Below are 22,387 nucleotides of genomic sequence, written 5' to 3' on the forward strand. Positions count from 1 at the left end.
TTGTAGGAGGTGTTCAAGAGGGGGAGGCAGTGGACCCTCCGTCTCCTCCCCTGCTTTTACCCAGAGGATGATCCAGTCCCTCTTCATCCACCCCCTTTTTTTCTCTGCCCCCCCCCTCACCCCTCACCCACCACTCCCTCCCTCCCTCCCTGTTGAATTGGCTCCACGGGGAATTCTTACATAATTTGTTTTTTATTACTGTGCGTCTTAATTGTGTGACAGTCTCCCTGGGAGGCAACTGTATCTACACCGTGTGTGTGTGTGTGTGTGTGTGTGTGTGTGTGTGTGTGCGTGTTCATGGTCGTGCACGTGAGTGTTGAAGTGCGTCTTTCACGCTGAATCATCAGCCAATCAGAATCCGTGTCTGACCGCCGCTGTCTTCTGCTGACTCATGTTTTGCCTCTCGTTAACTCGCCGTCGGCGGCGTGTTCCTGCATCACACACGTGTGCTTCTGTCGGGTTGTTGACTGGTCCACGTTACGCAGGTTCTCTCTGTAAATGTTTTTTATATGAAGTCATTCTGGCAAAAGAGAATATTGGAGTTTTTTTTTGAAAAGTTGAATCTCGGGATTATCTTGACACATCTACTTTTGAGTTAAAAACACATTTGAGGTATTGGACTAGAACACCGGACCAGAACCAAAAAATAATTGAGAAACGCAACCCTTAGAAGTATCTATTAAAGAGCCTGTAAGCATACAAATGTAACTATAAGTACATGTTTTCTATACTTTTTGTGTTATTTGCCTGTTTAACACATGTTCAGTGGGTCACTTGAGTCCAGGATTGTCGTTATTGGATAAAGATAAAAAGGGGAACAAAGAAATCTTTACAAGTCACTTCACAAAATTCACTTGAAAATGAGTTTCCACAATTTAGAAAAACCTTTCACTTTTTACTTTCTTTGCCATGTTCCAGCTGACTGAAGCTGAACTGAAGCTCTGCAGCAGCTTCCGCAGCGGCCGAGTTCGCTTGGCGGCGGCCCAACTGTGCCTTTTTCTTTCTTTCTCTTTTTTTTTATTGTACAGCGCTGCCTCTCATTGCTCAATCGCTTGTGTATCTTCCAGGGATTCGGCCATCTCAAGCAACAAGGCGCCTCACAACAGCTCCATCAACCACATTGAGAGCGTCCTGCAGCAGCTCGAAGAGGCCCAGGGCCAGATGGAGGAGCTCTTCCAGGAGAGGAAGATCAAACTGGATCTCTTCCTACAGCTACGCATCTTCGAGAGGGACGCCATCGACGTGAGTCTGATTCGGAGGGGACGTGTTTTTTGGCTCTTTTGTAAAGAATCAGCACGCGTTTGAGCAAAGCAAAGACCTCTTTGAGAACAGCGTTAAAGCCGATGCCATGATATGTCTTTGTGCATTGTAAAAACCCCGGCGGTGTTTCCCTCAGATCATCTCCGACCTGGAGTCGTGGAACGACGAGCTGGTGGGTCAGATGACTGAATTTGACACAGAGGATTTGACGGTGGCCGAGCAGAGGCTGCAGCACCACGCCGACAAGGCCCTGACCATGAACAACCTCACCTTCGACGTCATCCACCAGGGCCAGGAGCTGCTGCAGTACGTCAACGAAGTCCAGGCCTCGGGTGAGAACACCGCCCAGACTGTACTGTGTGTGCCGCGTTATAGCCTGTTAATAGAATTAACTATCTCCCTCCTGCTGTTTACTTCCTTTATGTTTCATTATGTTTGCATAAATCCAGAAAACACTCTGCTCAATCTGAATCTGTCCCAGCGTTATAAGCTATTAAATCTCAAATGCCGCAAAGGTGAAGTGAAGAGATGTTTGACTGTCGCCCGGCTGCCGCACCATCATGCAGCCGGGGGTTAAAGTAGGACAGAGCGCCTGTTCGCTGTTGCTGCACAGATTTCTCCGTTGGCTACATTAGTATAATATTGATACTGTGTAGGTGTCTCGGGTCGGATTCGGTCCGCGTTTGTGATGAGAGGCACCCACTCACAAACCATAATAACTCACCTGTGATCTCACATGCTAATAGGCGCTCTCTGGAACAGCACAAAGAATGGTTACATCACATGTATTATTGAAACACACTGATTATATGGTGCTTTACAAGATTAATACAAATTAGAGTAATAATTGACAGGACCCGGGATGAAAGTATTTGAAGTTGATTGAAATCGCAGGCAGAACTGCGGCGCATTCTGGGGTCCGTTGTGATCCGTCCAAACTCTAAAGTGCGACTCGCCTTCCAGGCGTGGAGCTGCTGTGTGACCGGGACGTGGACATGGCTACACGGGTTCAGGACCTGCTGGAGTTTCTCCACGAGAAGCAGCAAGAACTGGACTTGGCGGCCGAGCAGCACCGCAGGCACCTGGAACAGTGCGTCCAGCTGAGACACCTGCAGGCGGAGGTCAAGCAGGTAGCACCCGCAGGCTCGACTCTGCGACCAGGCACCCTCTGCAGGCCGGGACTCTGCAGCATACCAGGATATCTCCAAGGCCTTTGATCGCAGCCTCCTTTCTTTCTTTCAGGTCCTGGGGTGGATTCGTAATGGCGAGTCGATGCTGAACGCTGGTTTAATAACAGCCAGCTCCCTACAGGAAGCCGAACAACTGCAGAGAGAGCACGAACAGTTTCAACACGCCATCGAGGTGTTTGTTCATCCCACCAATCTCACCCGCCGTCATGTATTCTGTCCACACTCTGAAGGCCGTTTTGACACATTGTATTGTGTCTGACCCCTGTCCTTTCGCCACCTCTTCCCGCTATGCAGAAAACTCACCAGAGTGCCCTGCAGGTTCAGCAGAAAGCCGAGGCTCTGCTTCAGGCGAACCACTACGACATGGACCTGATCAGAGACTGTGCAGAGAGCGTGGCCTCCCACTGGCAGCAGCTCATGCTGAAAATGGAGGACCGGCTCAAGCTGGTCAACGCCTCCGTGGCCTTTTACAAGACCTCTGAACAGGTAGGAGGCGCCAAAGGAGGGTCCTGCATTCATGAGAACCACTCGAACAAAAAAGAGACATCAATGTTTTCTCCTCGACTTAAGTGGGTTTGTCCCGACAGGTCTGCAGTGTGTTGGAGAGCCTGGAGCAGGAATACAAGAGAGAGGAGGACTGGTGCGGAGGAGCCGACAAACTGGGCCCCAACTGTGAAACGGACCACGTCAGTCCCATGATCACCAAACACCTGGAGCAGAAGGAGGCCTTCCTCAAGGTTAACACGCCACACAATCAAGGCAAACCCTGAACTCACGATCAAGTCACTTCTCTGAGCTCAGCCTGCGTGTTCATGATTTCTCCGTCAGGCGTGCACTCTGGCCAGAAGAAACGCCGACGTCTTCCTCAAGTACATGCACAGGAACAGCGTCAACATGCCCGGGATGCTGAGCCACGTCAAAGCGCCGGAGCAGCAGGTCAAAAGTAAGTCAATTGTTCAAAGCGATGGATAACTGAATGATGATGGGGAAACCGGTGCACTCGTGCGCGCGACGTGAACTAAAAGGCACACTCGTCTGTTTAAGTGTGTTCAGTAATGACAGCCCTTCAGCTCAGGCTAGAATATTCAACGGTAGAAAAGCTCCCAATAAATTCCCGTTGTGCTGCCAATACGCAGAACTGACTTAATGTGAGGAGTTACATTCAGTCTGTTGTTGGATGTCAGAGTTATTTTCTCCTTCTGTTGTGTTTAGACATCCTGAATGAGCTGCTGCAGAGAGAGAATCGAGTCCTCCACTTCTGGACCATGAGGAAACGACGGCTGGACCAGTGTCAGCAATACGTGGTGTTTGAACGCAGCGCCAAGCAGGTCAATGAAGCGCACAGTCACATACACACACACACACACACACACGCGCGCCCTGCTGTGACCTGACGCTTCCCCGTATGCTGCGTGTTCTCAGGCTCTGGAGTGGATTCACGACACTGGGGAGTTTTACCTGTCCACTCACACCTCCACCGGCTCGAGCATCCACCACACGCAGGAGCTGCTGAAGGAGCACGAGGACTTCCACATCACCGCCAAGGTTGGCCTCTCACACACACACACACACACACACACACACACACACACACACACACACACACAAGCATGAGAGTGTGTAAGCGTATGTATAACCCCCCCCCCCCCCCCCCCCCCCAGCAAACCAAGGAGCGCGTGAAGCTGCTGATCCAGCTGGCCGACGGCTTCTGCGAGAAGGGCCACAGTCACGCCGGCGAGATCAAGAAATGGGTGACGGCCGTGGATAAGCGCTACCGAGACTTCTCGCTGCGGATGGACAAGTACCGCTGCAGCCTGGAGAAAGCGCTGGGCATCTCCTCGGACTCCAACAAGGCCGTGCGTGCCCACGTGTTTTCATGGCGGGATCAGTTACACTGTGTCCATCCCTTAAAATGACCTCTTTTCTTTCTTTTTTTTTGTTTCCTTTTCCTGCGGCAGAGTAAGGATCTCCAGTTGGACATCATCCCGGCCACGGCTCCCGGGTCAGAGGTCAAACTGCGGGACGCGGCTCACGAGCTGAACGAGGAGAAGCGCAAGTCGGCGCGCAGAAAGGAGTAAGTCGTCGCGTCCTGGTTATGTCGCACTTCATCAGAAAAAGACTTTTAAACACATACAAAAGGTTTGGAGAGCCGCTTTCTTAGAAATTATTCCGCATCAGGTTGCATTCAGCCCTCCTTGGTCAAAAGCTCCACCTCAGCTGTGTCATTAGATGATTGGCTCGGCGCCCGAAAATATGCAGCAGGGCTCGCCTTGTCATGAGAAGGTCACGGGTTCAATCTTTGCGCCCGTCAGTGTGAAACCAGGCTTCTTCAAAGGTTCCGAATAAGTGAATTCCTTGTTAATGTGTTGAAAGCTCCTTGTCTCGGTCATCAGTGTAGCTGGAGGAGGCAGAAAGAGGGAAATTGGCCTGGTGGTCTGTCGATCTTTAGATGAGAACAGTTTAACAATCGCTAATTGTGTGTGCGTGTCTCTCTTTTTGTGTGTGTGTGTGTGTAGGTTCATCATGGCAGAGCTGATTCAGACAGAAAAAACCTACGTGCGAGACCTGCGGGAGTGTATGGACGTGAGTTCACTTTCACAACCCACCTCTGTTTCACTGTTTCTTCTCAAGAGTTGTGTAACAAGTTTTCACGCAAATGTTTTAATATGTATCAGATTCCCCGGTTAAAATCTAGTTTTGTCCCTGAATCATCTTCTCTCTGTGCAGACCTACCTGTGGGAGATGACCAGTGGGGTCGAGGAGATTCCTCCAGGAATCATCAACAAGGAGCACATCATCTTTGGGAACATGCAGGACCTCTTTGAATTTCACCATAAGTAAGAAAAACCTTTGAGCACTTTTTTTTAACTAACTAGTAATTAATACTCAATCATAGAACGCTTTAGAGGGTTGTGGTGAATAGATTAAATGTTTTATTTTTCATTTTGAAATAACACTTATTTAATTAAGCTGTCATGTTTTTTTGCTCTTTTCATACCAACTTAAATCTCTCTTTTTCTGCTCAGCATCTTTCTCAAAGAGTTGGAGAAATATGAGCAGCTACCAGAGGATGTCGGGCACTGCTTTGTCACATGGGTATGTATCACCAGCTACCTGCTATTCAGTGAAATCATTTCCAATGTCACCTGAAGCCAGTACACATTCATATTCTGAACTGCTTGAAGTGAACCTTGACCTTTCACTCCAGGTTGATTTGGCTTTTCACTGGTGGTTTAATACCACATAAGAATACTTAATGTATTTTTAATCAAGAAATCAGGCAGTATTTTAGATACTTTTAGATAAGATTTAAGATTATCATGCTGTAAACATTGCAATACATCGATCAGTCGGCTGGAGGCTTAATCAATCCAAAAACATTCAATGGAAATCTTCCATATTGCCAACTAAATGTTTTTTTATAAATATATATTGATTACTTCTTATTGTCCTAATAATCATTACGTCTTCCTCTTTTTCGCTCAGGCCGATAAGTTCCAGATGTACGTGAACTACTGCAAGAACAAACCCGACTCCACCCAGCTCATCCTGGAGCATGCTGGGAACTACTTTGACGTGAGTGTCACCTGCGCCTGAGGAGTTCGATGGTTCTCGTATGAAACGTGAGGTTCAACGTACACGACTGTTCTCCTCTTTGCAGGAAATTCAACAGAGGCACCGACTGGCCAACTCCATCTCCTCCTATCTGATCAAGCCCGTGCAGAGAATCACCAAGTACCAGCTCCTGTTGAAGGCAAGCCACCAAACCCGCGCGCTCTGCCTCGGTGGCCGCCTCCAGCAGGTGCTTGTTGTCATGGTTCCTGTTTGTTTGTGTGTCTGTGAGTAGGAGCTCCTCACATGCTGCGAAGAAGGCAAGGGAGAGATCAAAGACGGCCTGGAGGTGATGCTCAGTGTCCCCAAGAAAGCCAACGATGCGATGCACCTCTCTATGCTGGAAGGTGATTGACACGCTCCGAGCCAATCGGGCATCATGCTGCCGTTGGTTTTGTTGCTAATCTCCGCCTTCCTCGCCCAGGTTTTGATGAGAACATCGAATCCCAGGGGGAGCTCATCCTGCAGGACTCCTTCCAGGTGTGGGATCCGAAGACTCTGATCCGCAAGGGTCGAGAACGTCACCTCTTCCTGTTCGAGATGTCTCTCGTGTTCAGCAAGGAGGTCAAGGATTCCAACGGCAGGAGCAAATACATCTACAAGAGCAAGCTGTTTGTGAGTGGACGGCGGTCGCGCCGAGCCGATAAACCGAACGCTGGCTTTGTGTTTTTCCTCGTCGTACTCTGGGAATTTGCTCAGATTCTACACAGCGATCTCTTCTCACCGGGTCCTTGTCTCCTTTCAGACGTCAGAGTTGGGGGTGACTGAGCACGTGGAGGGAGACCCCTGCAAGTTTGCTTTGTGGGTGGGCCGTACCCCGACGTCCGACAACAAGATAGTGCTCAAGGTACAACACTCCTCCTCTGCTCCGTTCCTTCTGAAGCCTCCTTAAGGGTTCCATCGCTACAGGCTTTCTACAACAGGACTCAAAATTTCATTATGAATTGTTATAAAAAAAATGATTGGGTTTTTAATTATTTTTTTTAAGTTACTCAAGTACATATGTGAAGCACTTGTATTTTATCTGAGCAAACACACACTTTGATACATCTCAGAGGTAGTTATTGGTATTATTAATGCACTATATTTACAGCTTTAGTTACTTTGCTGTTTCATCCCTTTTCTGTCCGGTCCATCTGCAAAATGTGCTGTTTTTGAATGTTTTGGCTCACTGAGGGAAGAAGTATGCTGTATGGAAATCATCCTACTACTTAAGCTGGATAAAGCATTTAAAAACCCTCTTGGGTTCTTTGGAAAACACGGCTGTTTTTTCTTTTCAGAGACACGGATTTCTCACAGGACAGCGAGGCTATAAATCATTCAATGATAAAATGGTATTGCTTAAGAATAAACTACAGAAGAGTGTTTAAAGTAAATAAAATGAGCACAACCTAATACAGCCACAGCAGAAAATACGCTTTTTAATCACTTCAGCGCCGTTGTAGAAAACCGAGCTGCAGTCATATGATGTTTGTTTGTAAATGAATTGTGTCTCATTAGTAACTCCACGTGTTCATGCACACACACACACACACACACACACACACAATGCTTTACAATATGCTACACATCTAATTGCCTGACAGTTTGATGTTGTGCGTTTCTATCATGTCAAACCTTTTTGTCAACGTTAAAATCAATGTCATGTTGATCTTCCTAAACCAAACCAGTGAAATTCTCTATTTTCTATTTTAAATTCAAAGCTAAGTCAGGGATCCAAACACGGAGCGATGGTGAGTACAAACACAACCCCTTCTCACGAGTCTGAAACACAAGTCTTAGCACCTCTTATCCTCCTCCTTCAACCAAAGAATGCTTCACCCCCAAAATGATCTCTTTGAAAATCAATCCCTTTACTTGAAGAGAAAAGTCTGAAGCTAAACACAAAAAACTATATATAAACTATTATTTTTTTTATTTAGCCTCCTTCACTAAGGAGGCATGCAAGAAAAGTCCTCTGAGGACACATTAAATGGGGGGGAAAAGGGGGTTTATCGGACTACAGCTGACAAATAAGTCTGGGAAGCACCGTTTACGGCTGGAGGGGGGAGAAAAAATGCTTTCAGTTGATAAGAGGTGACAAGCGGAGCTTTCGGGCTTGTGTGAAACGCAAAGAGTGAAGCAAGAATTCCAGACAGAGCTCATTTCCAGGCATCTCTAACCGTTTCAACTCCTTCCATCGATCCCAACAACAGTCGTCGAGCATCGAGAACAAGCAGGACTGGATCAAGCACATCAGAGAGGTGATCCAGGAGCGCACCATTCACCTGAGAGGAGCGCTCAAGGAGCCCATTCACATTCCCAAAACGACTACAGCCAAGCCGCACAGGGGACGGGGAAGGTAAAAGAACGGCGCATCGGCCATTTAGGATGTTCTGGTGGAATAGAATCAATGCTAACGGCTTTCGTGGAAATGACGCGCGTGTCTGCTAGGGATGGAGAGGACCTGGACAGTCAGGGTGAAGGCAGCAGCCAGCCCGACACCATCTCTCTGGCGTCCCGCACGTCACAGAACACGCTGGACAGCGACAAGGTGAGCCAACACACACACACACACACACACACTGGTGACCGACGTCAGCCAGAGGAACCGCCCCCGACCGAGCGGCTGTGCTTGTGTCCCCACCCCCGCCCCCGCAGCTCTCCGGTGGCTGCGAGCTGACCGTGGTCATACACGACTTCATGGCCAGCAACAGCAACGAGCTGACGGTGCGGCGCGGCCAGACGGTGGAGGTTCTGGAGCGCTGCCACGACAAGCCGGACTGGTGCCTGGTGAGGACCACGGACCGCTCCCCCGCCATGGAGGGCCTGGTGCCCTGCGCCATGCTCTGCATCGCCCACTCCCGCTCCTCCATGGAGATGGAGGGCATCTACAACCACAAAGGTGGGGCAGGCGGCGCGGACGTAAGGGTAATTTTCGGCGCGTCGGCAGCGTGACGCACGTCCCTAACACCCCTCTTGTGTTTCACAGACACCCTGTCGGTGTGCAGCAACGACTCCATCATGCCGGGGTCGTCCGCCACGCTGCAGCCCGGTCATGGCATCGGCTCCCACGCCTCGCCGGGGCCCAAACGGCCAGGTAGGTTCACCCGCGCACCGCCACCGGCGCTCGGCTCGCGTGCCTCCGCTCCCCGAGCGGCAAAGAACTGAGTTTGCCGTCGTTGGGTTTCGTTTTTCCAAGGCAACACTCTGCGGAAATGGCTCACCAGCCCGGTGCGTCGACTGAGCAGCGGCAAGGCCGACGGCCACGTGAAGAAGCTCGCCCACAAGCACAAGAAGAGCCGCGACGTGCGCAAGAGCGGGGAGGTGACGATGGGCTCCCAGAAGGACTCGGACGACAGCGCCGCCACGCCCCAGGACGAGACGGTGGAGGAGGTGGGTGGACGCGCCGCGCTCGGCTCCTTCCGTCGCCGCCGGCCGCTCTCCGCCGCCATTTAATCCGCCTCCCCTCCCACTTTGTCGCCCGCAGAGGGTTCGCAACGAGGGCCTGTCGAGCGGAACGCTGTCCAAGTCCAGCTCCTCGGGGATGCAGAGCTGCGGGGAGGAGGAGGGCGAGGAGGGCGCCGACTCGGTGCCTCTGCCTCCGCCCATGGCCATCCAGCAGCACAGCCTGCTGCAGCCGGACTCCCAGGACGACAAGGTGAGGAGGGGGAGGACGCCACGGTGGAGGCGACGGGGATGGGACAGGAAAGAAAAGGGACACGGGGAAAGTGGAGGGGTCGGGAGGAGGGATTGTGACTGTTTTGCCCTTTTGACTTTTCCTCAAGAGAGTTCTTTCAATTTTAGGTCAGAAAGGATGTTACTAGATGTTCCTTTTAGGGTCAGGCCTGGCAGAATTGATACATAGTGGTACGGGACGAGATGCAGAAGCCCTGCTTGGTTTCATCATGGGAGGCAGTATTTAATTGGACACATTTGTGCTCTGATCTAATCATGATTGTGTACAATGAGTGGGGAGGTTAAGATGTAGGCGCCATGGTAGTTAAGCTCATTGAAGCATCATCTATGAAAAGGAATCCATCTTTACAGATCCTCTTTCTTTTTATTGCAGTTGTGGTTTTCAGTTTTTTGCTCATTTCAGTCTCCCCCAAAAAGGGCATTTCCAGGCACAGTTTTAGGCGACTCCTTAGATTTTGTTATGCATAACATGTTATCTTTGCATGTTGCATCATATTCTCTTCTAAAGCAGAAATGAATGAAAAGTTTCAGGCTCTCCAAGTCTCCTCGACTAAAGCGAAGGCTCCTCTGACACTAATTTCTGTTTCTCTTTTGTTTTGTTTCCTGGTTGTATCGTTTGCTGTTTGCCACACTGTAGCATTACCTTGATTTATGTCCTGTCTTTGCTTTGTCTCAGTTTCCATACCTCTCCATCTGAAATGCCCTGCTATTCCCCCCGTCTCTTCCCTCGGTCAAATCTTTAATTCTCTTCTCTTTTCCCCCCCCCCACTCTTCAGCTTTAAATGCTACTGAAGCTTTATTCTTTGTTTGCTACAACGGTTTCTGGATCGAATGGAAATGAAGCAAATCAGCTTTTCCTTTGAGACTTTCTTCTTTTTAAAATCCACCTTTCTCTATCCCCTTAACGTTACTGTCCTTAACTTTTGTATTTCTCTGAACCCCTTAAAAAACATTCTTGAATTTCACTAGTGGAGATTTGTTTCCTTCCATCGTTCTCTTAGTTTCATTGATTTTTGACTTTCCGCCCTGTTTCTACAACACACCACTGTAGATGAGCGTGGCCGTTTGGGGAAAATGTAAATAAAGAGAAGATGCGTGTAGCTCTTAAAATGTATATGAATGACGACGTCGCGTTTCAGTACAGATCTGTGAATTCCAAGGACATTTTTAGTTTTCTAATGCCGGCGTGAGTCTGTTACGGCAACGCGGGGGGGCCGCAGCTCCTCCTGCATGTTTATGTCACTCGTCTGGTTGCGGGAATGTTGGCGGCTGAAAAGAAAGCAGACGAGTAGCAGGAAACTCGGGGGTCCCCGTCTGGACAATAATCGAAATTTAGACCCGCACGCTGAGGTGAGCACTCGAAAGCCCCTCCCCCCCCCCCCCCCTCCCGACCCCCTCCACCTCCCTCTTCACTTGTTCCCATCATCCTCCAACTCCTCACTATGCCCTCCCTCACCTGCCCCGCCCGCTCGTCCTCATCCCCCTTCTACCCTCTGTGCGTTGACCTCATTACCCATGCGAGTAATTGGCGTCTCTAAACGCTGGCGAGGCCAGAAGGGCACGCAGCCTCACCCAGAAAACCTAATTGGGGAAAGTCTCGAAGCACAGCAAAGCAAGGGTGAGAGTCTCCTGAACTATATATATACTTATATATATACATATACATGCATACATATGCCTCTTTCTTTCCCGCCCTGTCGGCATCCTTTCTTTTGTTTCCAAAAGCTGTCCATCATCACCCGCGAAAGCAACGGAAGCGTCACCTTCTCTCCCCCGATCCTTTCCCATCACCATTTTCTGATATTTGACTTTATTTTCCCATATCTTTATTTACTTTTACTACGATTTTAGACTCATGTTTTGACCTTTTTTCATTTTTTTTTTCATATACTTTCACTTTGTTTGAAACATCTTTTCAGATCTCTCTTCAGGCGACAGCATTGAACATTTAATAAACATTTTCCACCGAGTCATTGTTCAAATAACAAAAATAAAACAAAATTGATCCTTGAAGGAGGAATGAGCAGGATCTTAATGAATAGGCAAGTACAGCGAGGCGTAACGTGAGGAGCTTGGGACCAGACCGGAGTTTTGAGGAAGAGCAAAATTCTGCAGCCTACAAATCCTTCTCATTGGGCCGCAAACCAGAACTTTAGAATAGTCAGCTGTTTATGGCCTCTTCAGACTTACAAGTAGATTGAGAATCTCCCCCGTGGGTTCAGTAAGTTTTCCCCGTAAAGCACATCATGCATTTAATGTCTGTTTTGGGGATTTATAAATATCATTTTTCAACTTGGTGTCAAATGACAAATAAAGCCTTTAGGAGTTATCGATCGATTTAAGAGGCTTTAAACATTTTCTCTGTAGGAAGAGCAAAAGAGCAGATTTAGTTTTGTTTGATTTTGTCGAGCTCTAATCTCCTTTGTCCTCTCCTCCCGACTCTCATCTCTCTATTCTCTTCACCCAGTCCTCGTCCCGCCTGTCCGTGCGTCCGTCCAGTTCGGAGACGCCCAGTGCTGCTGAGTTGGTGAGCGCCATCGAGGAGCTGGTGAAAAGCAAGATGGTAGGATAATAGTTCAGCGTCACGCAGCGATGATGTACAGCAGTGAGATGAGGCTCCTCGGTAGATATCGGAGAAAGCGAAATGAACGCACTCGAGTCACGCGACTCCGTGCCATTAACATCCGGATCCCATCGCTTTGCTTCACCTTCTGTTGTGCTCGCCTGCAGGCTCTGGAGGACAGACCCAGCTCTCTGTCAGTGGAACCAGGGGACAGCAGCTCCCCCTCCTTTAACCCCTCGGACAACTCCCTCCTCTCCTCCTCCTCGCCCATCGAAGAGGTGGACGAGCGCCGGACCGGCGCCCTGAAGAAGCGGCAGTACGTTCGCATCTTCGTTTTTTTACAAGGACACTCCAACGTGTTGCGTCTTGAATTTTTCAGAGGAAAACGTGATGTTTTGTTTCTGTTTTGTTTTTCTGCAGTTACGTTCTGCTGGAGTTGGTGGAGACGGAGAGAGATTATGTCAGAGACCTCAGCCTGGTGGTGGAGGTGAGTTCAGTATGAGTGTTTGGGGGTCCCTCCCATGAGTAGCACAGACTAGTGTTTTAATAAATGTGCATCCTTATGTCTCCATCACCAGGGCTACATGAGCCGGATGAAGGAGGAGGGCGTCCCTGATGACATGAAGGGAAAAGACAAAATCGTGTTCGGCAACATCCACCAGATCTACGACTGGCACAAAGAGTATGTGACACACACACACACACACACACACACACACACTCCCGGTCTGCTAGCACAGAAGCTGAAGTTCCTCTCCCCGCTCTCTGTGTCGTTCAGTTTCTATCTCGGGGAGTTGGAGAAGTGCTTGGAGGACCCGGACCGACTTGGACCGCTCTTTCTCAAACAGGTTCGTGCTCGACGCTCTGCTCTGTCCGCCCGTGTTTTTGCACACGCCGTCGTGTGGTAACTGCGTGTGCTTTTTGCACCCAGGAACGGAGACTCAACATGTATGTCGTGTACTGTCAAAACAAGCCCAAGTCTGAGCACATCGTCTCGGAGTACATGGACACCTACTTTGAGGTATGCGCCCTTTGTTTTGAAGATTTTATCATCAGACTTTGCCACGCATGCGCCAAGCCATCAGCCTCTGACCTCTGACCCTCGATCGTGTAGGACTTAAAGCAGCGGCTGGGACACCGGCTGCAGATCACAGACCTGCTCAACAAGCCGGTCAAGAGGATCATGAAGTACCAGCTGCTGCTGAAGGTCGGTCCGTTGCACTACAGCAGAGGGCGCCGGAGCTTTAGCCGCCCGCGCTTAAAAAGTTAAACCGTCGCGGATCTTTTTTTTAAAAAAAAAACTTTTTTTTCTGTTTAAGGATTTCCTGAAACTCTCTAAAAAGGCGGGTCTGGAGTCCGTGGAGTTGGAGGTAAGATGATGAGGTTGTTGCTTTATATTCAATTCAAGTCCAGCCAAGCGTGTTCTGTTGCATCAACCCTTTTGGTCCTTTGTGACTCTCGCAGAAAGCGGTGGAGGTCATGTGCATCGTGCCGAAAAAGTGCAACGACATAATGAATGTCGGCAGGCTTCAGGGATTTGATGTAAGAAATCACATCGAATGACTGATGTGAACAGCAACGCTACTTTATTCACAGCACGTCGCCTTATTGACAAAAACACTTCTCTCTTCCGTTTCCATCCCTTTTATTTGAATCGCCCTCTGCAGGGGAAGATTGTGGCTCAGGGCCGCCTTCTGCTGCAGGACACCTTCATGGTGTCGGACCCCGAGGGCAGCTTGCTGGGCCGCATGAAGGAGAGGAGGGTCTTCCTCTTTGAGCAGGTGGTCATCTTTAGCGAGCTCCTTGATAAGAAGAAAGGTTTCTCCGCGCCAGGCTTCCTCTACAAGAACAGCATAAAGGTAAGCGAGGTGCTGCATTAAATCAGTACAGAGCCTGCAGCTCCCTCTAGTGGAGGAACCGGGGCATGTGCAGAATACGGTAGAAGCAACTTGAGTTACAAGCTTCACAAATGTAGATTTACTGATAGAAGGAGTCTGGTTTGGTCATTTTAATGTTCATGCAATTCAATTTTTAAGAAAAAGTCTTCTAGATTGTTGTGTATGTGAGCTTGATATATTTATATATATAATATATCCAACGATTCATCTCCAGGTGAGCTGTTTGGGTATCGAGGAGACCATGGAGAGCGACCCCTGTAAGTTCATCCTCACCTCTCGGTCGACCAACGGCACCGTGGAGTCCTTCGTGCTCCACTCCTCCCACGCGGGGGTGCGCGAGGTCTGGACCCTTCAGATCGGCCAGATCCTCGAAAGCCAACGCAACTTCCTCAATGGTAGGCTGACTCTCTCACACACACGCACACACACACACACACACACGCACGCAACGCCCCCTTGTGTCCTCTGTAATTCACCCCAGCTCTGACCTCACCAATAGAGTATCAGAGGAACCACGTGGGGGCGAGCGGAGGAGCTCCAACCGCAGGCGGCGGGTCCGGTGTGGCCGCCGGGGTCGTAGGTGGGAGCTCCCCGGCTAGCGCCGTCCCTTTAATGACCCCCGGTGGCTCTCGTCGGCCATCCAGGATCCCCCAGCCCTCCCGCCTGCCCCAGCCTCTACGCCATCACCCTGGTGCCGACCCCGACGGCCCAAACAAGATGTCAGGTACGACGCGTCTTGTTTTTTTCAATTTTTCTTTCCTTCTGGCACAATGAAAGATTTGACTGAGGTGTGAGTTTTGCTCACTTATGATCCAGGTCCGTCCCCTTGTCCTGCCCCCCCTACCCTCCGTCCTTCTGGGGGCAGCCCACAGGGCAAGCGCCCGGGGCAGACCCCAGAGGACCCGGCTCCGACCGCCGCTTCTGCCAGCGGCGTAGCCCCTGTCCCCCGCGCCACAGTCGGGCCTTTGCCCTCCGCGCCCACTTCCAAACCACGGCCGGGAGCCGTGTCCCCGATGGCCCCGCCCCTGGCCACTCCTGCCTTCGGCAAGGACGGCCTGCCCCCTCCCCCTCCCAGCCCGGGTCCAAAGTCCTCATCTGCATTCTGGAGCTCCATGCCGGGCTCTCCGGCCAGCCGGCCTGGCTCGTTCACCTTCCCGGGGGAGGCGGGAGAGTCTCCGGTGCGTCAGAACTCTAACCAGATCCAGACGGGCTCCGGATCTGGGAGCCAAACCCACAGACACTCCACACACAGCAAGGAGGCCGACCGCATGAGTACGTGCTCCTCGGCCAGCGAGCAGTCCATCCAGTCCACCCAGAGCAATGGGGTAAGACTACTTCCTGCTGCCCACTGCTGCGCCGACTAACACCCGGGCAGGGGGAGGCCTGTCCCGTCTGTCTCCTGCTGCAGCCGGTGCTACTAATCTGTCTCTGACAAACTTCACTGCTCTTCGACATCAACCTCTCTAGCGAACGTTTCCACTGTCAACGGATCAATCGGCTCTTCAAAGCTGTCCTTAGATTTCTTAACTCTAACAAAGCTCATACTAACACCCGACTTCTCCTCTCGGCCGCCCTTTGACCTCCTGCTGTCTTCATGGTGTCTCGCTGAATCGTCCTTTTTCCCCGCAACTAACCTCCGGCGTTTTGTGGCCGTCCCCACAAATGTTCTCGACATGAGATCCTCTCATTGGGCTGCTCCTCTCTTCTTTGCCCGGAGGTGGAGATCTTCATCCTATTCCTGCCTTTCTTCTCTCAACTCTGTTTTTTCCAAGAGGACCGTAATGGACCACTGTGTTTTTTCCCCCCTCCTTGCGCATCACTCTAATCCTCTCTGAAGACTTTGCATCAAGTGGGAAGTAAACGCAACTCTCCCGTTGTTGTTTGTCTGTTTTCTCGACCCCTTCGGTTCCACCTGCGTCATGAAGTCTGACTTCTGGCCGCGTGTTTTCGGCGTGCGTTTGCGCTGACCGTTGTCCCCGTGTTGGTGTCCCTTGTGGCGCAGAGTGAAAGCAGCAGCAGCAGTAGCGTATCCACCATGTTGGTGACCCAGGACTACATGGCCGTGAAGGAGGATGAGATCAGCGTCAGCCAGGGCGAGGTGGTCCAGATCTTGGCCAGCAACCAGCAGAACATGTTCCTGGTGTTCAGGGCGGCCACGGAGCAGGGCCCCGCCGCCGAGGGCTGGATCCCCGGGTTCGTGCTGGGACACACCTCGGCCATCGCCGCCGACTGCCCCGAGGGCTCCATGAAGTAAGAGCTCTGGGGGGAATGACATGAGGAGCATTCGGACTCTCAGTTTTAAGTAAATTGGAAACCAACTCCTGTGCTCTGTGTGCGTCTCTCTCTCGCTCTCTCTCTTTGCTCGGCAGGAAGCCGTCGTCCTGGCACACGTCCCTGCGCATCCGCAAAAAGTCCGAGAAGAAGGAGAAGGAGGCGAAGAAAGACGGCAAGCTGGAAAACGGTTACAGGAAGTCCCGAGAAGGCCTGGCCAATAAGGTTTCTGTAAAGGTCAGTTCATCGGTGCATCTGAGGAGAGTCCAGCTTCTGCTCCGCCGGGACTTTCTCACCCTGACGCGCTTTGTTCTGTCTTTTTCAGCTTCTAAATCCAAACTACATCTATGATGGTAAGTGTTGCTTTGTCTCAAAAAAATCTATTACATGTAAAGTTTAAGTTTGACTACTTTTTGAATTTCGGCATTGGACCAATTCTTTTCGCTCCTCCAGTTCCCCCAGAGTTCCTTGTACCTCTGAGCGATGTCACGTGTGACAACGGAGACGGCGTCACCCTCAGGTGCAAAGTCTGCGGTCGGCCCCGGGCCGCCGTCACCTGGAAGGGCCCCGACCAGAGCAACCTCACCAGCAACGGACACTTCAGCATCGCCTACAGGTGAGACAGCTGTCCCCTCGCTGCCTCACTTTTCCCGGTCGAAATCGGCACTCGACGACGAGGAACTAAATGTCAAACGGTTTCAGTGATACCGGCGAGGCGACGCTGCGGATAAGCGGCGCGGCTTCGGAGGACGATGGCGTTTACACCTGCGTCGCCACCAACGAGCTGGGCAGCGTGACGTCATCGGCGAGCCTCCGGGTGCTGGGTAAGGACCAACAGAACGACACGGGGACAATCCCGCCGCCGAGTGCGGGCATGCACTGATTGTCCGTGTGTCCCGTGTGTCTCAGCCGTGTCCACTTGTGGGATCAGAGTCAGCTGGAAGGACAACTTCGAGTCCCACTACACCGAGGTGGTCGAACTGGGCAGGTAATATCGCCTCAACTTCGCGCCGCTGCACGTTTTACCTGCTGTGTCAAATGTCCTCTCAAGCTGAGGTCTGACCTCTGACCTGCGACCGTCTCGCCAGGGGCCGTTTCTCCGTGGTGAAGCGATGTGACCAGCAGGGCGTCAAGCGTCTGGTGGCGGTCAAACAGGTGAACAAGAAGCTGATGAGGCGGGACCGGGTGACTCAGGAACTCAACCTGCTGCAGAGGCTCCAACACCCCAACATAGTGAGCCTGATCGACACGTACGAAACCCCCAGCAGCTACGCCCTCGTCCTGGAGATGTGAGTACGGGTCCGCTCGGGAGGACACCGATGGTGGACCTCGACGAGGCTTTTTCGCCTTTTGACGGTCGGCTTTTGATGTTTCAGGGCCGACCAAGGTCGTCTGCTGGACTACATCGTCAGCTGGGGGAATCTGACGGAGGAGAAAGTGGCCTGTTACCTGAAGGACATTTTAGAAGCTTTACATTATCTGCATAACTGCAGGATAGTGCATTTGGACGTAAAAGTAAGTCGTCCCACACGCGCTTGATGTTGCGTATGTTGAGTTGCCAAATGTGCCGGTGTGCTGCTTACACAGTGTGAAACGAGATGAAGCTCCACACATTGATTTCAGCACAGACAGTTGTTTGACATTTTGTTTCAAAGTGTTTCAATCATGTGAATCTTAAGTTGCTCAACAGTTTTTCTCTTCTTATTGCACATTGAGTGAATTCTCATTGCCGTTAAAGCTCACAAAGTGTATTTTCAGCCTAAAATGGAAAGTTGCTGAAGTTCCATCGGACTCTGCATGATGTTTCTCCTGCAACACCAGATTAACCTCTGACCCTTGGTGACATCGTGCTCTCTTCTCTCAGCCTGAGAACCTGCTGGTCGCCAACGACTCCAGCGGCCAGCCGACGGTCAAACTCACGGACTTCGGCGACGCCGTCCAGCTCAGCAGCCTCCCTTACGTCCACCCTCTGCTGGGCAGCCCCGAGTTCGCCTCGCCCGAGTTGGTCCTCGGGGAGCCCGTCTCGCTGACCTCCGACCTGTGGAGCCTGGGCGTGGTGACCTACGTGCTGCTGAGCGGCGCCTCCCCCTTCCTCGACGAGAGCGCCGAGGAGACCTGCCTGAACATCTGCCGGCTGGACTTCAGCTTCCCCAGGGACTACTTCCAGGGCGTCGGCCAAGCGGCCCGCGATTTCATCTGCCTGCTCCTGAGGACCGACCCGGGCCGGAGGCCCCCGGCCGGGCTGTGCCTCCAGGAGGCGTGGCTGCAGGCCGGCCCGGCCGACGGCCCGGCCAGAGCCGAGGGCTGCCTGGACACCTCTCGCCTGGTCTCCTTCATAGACAGGAGGAAGCACCAGACGGACGCCCGGGCCATCGGAGGCGTCCGGAGCTTCATCCAGGGTCGCCTTCAGCCCCAAGTCTAGAGGGAGGAGCCCCGTGACGGTCTCCATGTAAGAGGAAGGAGAAATGATGAACGCTGATCTAATCCTCGTTCACAGAATGTTGATTCACTCGAGTCCTGTAGTCCTTTGCGCCAATTAAACTGAGACCCATTGAAGTCTTAAGCAGCCAATCGGAGCCCTGGAGAACCTCGTTCTCCCCCAATCACGTAAATTAACGGATGCCCTCGTCTACTGCTGCTCGCTGGTTTCGACTCAAAAATTCATTTTGTAGTTAAGAAAAGAAAAAGACAAAAAAAACAAAAAAACATTATCAAGTAATTTATTTTGCTCTGCAAGAGTCAAAGCTGATCAGAAGAGCCGATCGATCGAGCCTCGACACCTACAGAACTATCGGGAGGAAGAGACGGCGCTCGGAGCAAACTGCCCCCCCCCCCCCCCCCCCCCTGCTTGTGCTGTGGGGGGGCGGGACACAGACATCATGCGTTTTAGTTCTTTTAGACTAAAACTAACTCAAAGACTTTTGAGAAGCAGCCCCCCTTTTCTTACAGAAATAATGTGCACAGAGGAGAAGTGCTTCTACGTTTCCCAAGAACAATTATTATCAATATAGGAACAAAAAACGCTCGTCGGGTGAGAGTTGCTTCCTCGGAGTCCGCCGACATTCGTACGTCCGACGGCCGCGCTTACGTAATGTACCCAAATCTAAGTCCACGTCGCGGGTAAAAAATGCTGCACTGTCCGACCTGAGAGGAAACGATGGACCTCCACCGTTCGCTCCCCCTAGAACAAAGTCGCGTTGCGCGGATAACAGATGTTTAAGCCTTACCTTGTACAAAGACCTCTGCCTCCTTCCCCCCCTTCGCATTCACGTCCCGCTTCGGGGACGGGCGGGACGCGAGACGGCCGGCGCCTCAGCGGCAGTGAATGTGGAGGTCGGACGGAGGACAAATTACTGTAAATGCACTCGCTGTATGTTTTGTTTGATTATCATGTGCAATGTTGCGGCTTTAACATTTTATGCAACTATTTATGAAGACATCTGTTGTATCTAATAAACCTAGAGAAAAGCATGTACTTGGTACTGCGAGCACTGCTGGTAGTTTGTGTTTTTTTGATCTCTCGAGTGTTAATGAGCTCCAGGCGGCGTTAGAGGATCTACAATCACTCAATCAGAAGCTGTTTAACACGTTTGGGACTGTTTGCCTCTGTAGTATTGGTACACCAAAGTTGCTCTAGCTTTATAGTACTTAATAAAACCGTGTTTTATTGTGATGGTGTTTCACTTTTAGGTAATCGTTGACCATTTGGAATGACTGTTTACTCGATTTTCAAGCGCTGTCGGGGGAATACGATCGGTTCATTTAGTCTCTGGTGCCTTTTTTAAAAGGTCGCAGATTAAAGAAAATTTTATAGTTAACAGAGAATGGAGCATTGCTGTTTTGTTTTGAATCAGAGGTTTTTGTACATCATTTGTTAAATAGTGTTCTAACCTTATGTACTTGTTGCCAAAATACTTCCTTCACAAATCCTGTTGTATTTTTTTTTTTTTTTAAAGAAAGAAAATTTACCCTAAAACGGCGACTTAAACAATGTTTGTTTGATTAATTTTGTCCCCCCCCCCCCCTTGTAAAAACAAGGCCCGGCGTTGGTAGAACCACTTTAACCGCACAGCGATGCGACGCAGTGACGACGTCCGGCGTGCAAAGCGATTCCACCAGGAGCGGAGATCCGCTCTGCGACCGTTATTTATTTCAGAGGCCGTTAACACGCACACCTGGACTGGATACCTCAGTTTAGGTTGTTGTTGTTTTTTTTCATCGTTGTCCGTCTTTTTTGTCACGTTTCTGTCCAGTTTGTTAAATGACATGTTTTTATGTTTTTTTTTATCTTTGCATGTATATTTCCTTGTACAGATCATATACGTTTTCTCCTGTAAATATTCTCATTTTACCATCAGTTATTTGAAAATTAAACATAATGAACACAAGTACCCTGTTTGACATTTTATTTAAGTATGTATGGCATGTTTTTATTTTATTATTTAAACAGCCACATCTTATGCAGATTAGAGTCACACTAAAATGAGTTTATTTTTAGCACAAACTTAAATTTAGGAGAATATTTGTGAATGGACATTTCACAAGAATCTGCCGACATAAATGTCACAACCATCATACATCATAGTGTAGTGGGAAAAAACAAAGTATACAGTTATGAAAAGCTTATATAGCTTGTCGAGTGAGTCTTGGTATGCAGCAAAAAGTACATAAAAGTATTTGTCAAAGTAATATAATATGCTAAAAAAAGTAATCCTTTTGTCTAAGACTAGTATGACATCTTTATAACATGTGAAAGGTCTTGGGGGAGAAATTTCCACCGCAAAAGGAATTCACAGTAAACGATCTTTACGAAAGTCCTAAAATGTAAAAACGTTTGATTCATGGTAGATTATTTAACACAAGGTCATACGACAAAATGGTATTTCATTTGCCACACGTGAAAAATACAACAGGATGCATTGTTGGGGTTTTTTGGAATATGCATTTGGAGAGATGAAGTCAGCAGTATTAAAAGCTTATGCGATCAAGGTTTTCAACACGATGGTCCATCAACTTAATTGTCGCAAAGCGCATCATTGGTGGGAACAGGCTCCGCCCCCTGACGTCACAAGTCTCTGCAAAGATTTGGGCAACGTACTCACCCACCTCGCTGCTTTTTAGGCATTATCTTCACAATAAAATCCCTCCCAGGGCCTCCTTCTCTCCACAGTTGTATTCTGTTCATTACAATTAGTGGTCCAGTAATTAAAATATGTCAAAATGAAGTCATGGCACACTATGTCGAAAAAGTACATGTTGGAATTATGTAAATATAGAATAATATGTTGAAATCATATGAGGTCATAGCTTGGTATGCCAAAATTAATTCTAAAAAATCCTTTAGTATTTTTATAACCAGGCTCAGATCTGGCTCATCAGCTGCTGATTGAAATAGAAACACTCATTGTATATTAAATAGTTTTAAAAAGTTCTACTGCAGCGTGTCAAAAAAAGTAAGAAAATGTGGTGAAATGATTCACAGTATAGTATGTCAAAACTATTATTACAATTATTATATACATCATAGAATAGTCTGTTGAATAAAATCAAATAAAAGTTATGCATGCTGAAGAAATATGAAAACGTCATAGAATAGTGGAACAGTCCAAAGTTTGGATACACTTTGATTCAATTGGATTTAATTATATTGTCAAAATAATCTAAACATACGTTAGTTCGTCCAAAAAGGTCATAATGTACATTTACACGTGGAAGTCTTATCCGAGTATTTCTTAGTTTAAGGCATAAATAACACAGAACCAGGTAAGCCACTTTTGGTTTGTAGCAATGTTGACTTTTATTCTAATTTCCAATAAACAGAGAATATATCAGTCCCTTATTTGTACAAAAATACCTGAACGGGATACAATGTAGATCCAGGAGCCGTAACGACAGCACGAAGCAAAGCACAGTGG

At 49.5% G+C, this 22,387-nt stretch overlaps 1 protein-coding gene across 2 annotated transcripts in view; it reads left to right on the forward strand.

Annotated features, from left to right (window-relative positions):
- Positions 1-20,860, forward strand: part of LOC120826246 (triple functional domain protein-like) — a 55,705-nt gene extending 34,845 nt beyond the window's left edge. The window contains exons 16-63 of one of the 2 annotated variants that reach the window (XM_078080929.1): positions 1,068-1,242; positions 1,397-1,592; positions 2,224-2,390; positions 2,503-2,622; positions 2,745-2,936; positions 3,038-3,187; positions 3,279-3,393; positions 3,663-3,778; positions 3,873-3,995; positions 4,112-4,306; positions 4,409-4,524; positions 4,967-5,033; positions 5,178-5,287; positions 5,477-5,546; positions 5,937-6,026; positions 6,112-6,204; positions 6,298-6,409; positions 6,487-6,677; positions 6,808-6,909; positions 7,766-7,795; positions 8,258-8,403; positions 8,496-8,595; positions 8,703-8,946; positions 9,034-9,141; positions 9,244-9,437; positions 9,532-9,702; positions 12,208-12,303; positions 12,471-12,619; positions 12,724-12,790; positions 12,882-12,985; positions 13,082-13,151; positions 13,235-13,324; positions 13,418-13,510; positions 13,623-13,673; positions 13,768-13,845; positions 13,971-14,162; positions 14,416-14,596; positions 14,701-14,925; positions 15,018-15,526; positions 16,204-16,451; positions 16,571-16,709; positions 16,798-16,825; positions 16,926-17,088; positions 17,175-17,296; positions 17,382-17,460; positions 17,561-17,761; positions 17,849-17,987; positions 18,337-20,860. In XM_078080929.1, coding sequence (XP_077937055.1) covers positions 1,068-1,242; positions 1,397-1,592; positions 2,224-2,390; positions 2,503-2,622; positions 2,745-2,936; positions 3,038-3,187; positions 3,279-3,393; positions 3,663-3,778; positions 3,873-3,995; positions 4,112-4,306; positions 4,409-4,524; positions 4,967-5,033; positions 5,178-5,287; positions 5,477-5,546; positions 5,937-6,026; positions 6,112-6,204; positions 6,298-6,409; positions 6,487-6,677; positions 6,808-6,909; positions 7,766-7,795; positions 8,258-8,403; positions 8,496-8,595; positions 8,703-8,946; positions 9,034-9,141; positions 9,244-9,437; positions 9,532-9,702; positions 12,208-12,303; positions 12,471-12,619; positions 12,724-12,790; positions 12,882-12,985; positions 13,082-13,151; positions 13,235-13,324; positions 13,418-13,510; positions 13,623-13,673; positions 13,768-13,845; positions 13,971-14,162; positions 14,416-14,596; positions 14,701-14,925; positions 15,018-15,526; positions 16,204-16,451; positions 16,571-16,709; positions 16,798-16,825; positions 16,926-17,088; positions 17,175-17,296; positions 17,382-17,460; positions 17,561-17,761; positions 17,849-17,987; positions 18,337-18,894 — 7,075 coding nt within the window. In that variant the 3' untranslated portion in view covers positions 18,895-20,860. Of the gene's footprint in view, positions 1-1,067; positions 1,243-1,396; positions 1,593-2,223; positions 2,391-2,502; positions 2,623-2,744; positions 2,937-3,037; positions 3,188-3,278; positions 3,394-3,662; positions 3,779-3,872; positions 3,996-4,111; positions 4,307-4,408; positions 4,525-4,966; positions 5,034-5,177; positions 5,288-5,476; positions 5,547-5,936; positions 6,027-6,111; positions 6,205-6,297; positions 6,410-6,486; positions 6,678-6,807; positions 6,910-7,765; positions 7,796-8,257; positions 8,404-8,495; positions 8,596-8,702; positions 8,947-9,033; positions 9,142-9,243; positions 9,438-9,531; positions 9,703-12,207; positions 12,304-12,470; positions 12,620-12,723; positions 12,791-12,881; positions 12,986-13,081; positions 13,152-13,234; positions 13,325-13,417; positions 13,511-13,622; positions 13,674-13,767; positions 13,846-13,970; positions 14,163-14,415; positions 14,597-14,700; positions 14,926-15,017; positions 15,527-16,203; positions 16,452-16,570; positions 16,710-16,797; positions 16,826-16,925; positions 17,089-17,174; positions 17,297-17,381; positions 17,461-17,560; positions 17,762-17,848; positions 17,988-18,336 lie in introns of those variants that run through there. The other variant, XR_013450877.1, reaches the window with a different exon arrangement.
- Positions 20,861-22,387: the final 1,527 nt, after the last annotated feature.

This window comes from Gasterosteus aculeatus, chromosome 10 (genome assembly GCF_964276395.1).
Source record: "Gasterosteus aculeatus chromosome 10, fGasAcu3.hap1.1, whole genome shotgun sequence".
Lineage (NCBI taxonomy): Eukaryota > Metazoa > Chordata > Actinopteri > Perciformes > Gasterosteidae > Gasterosteus > Gasterosteus aculeatus.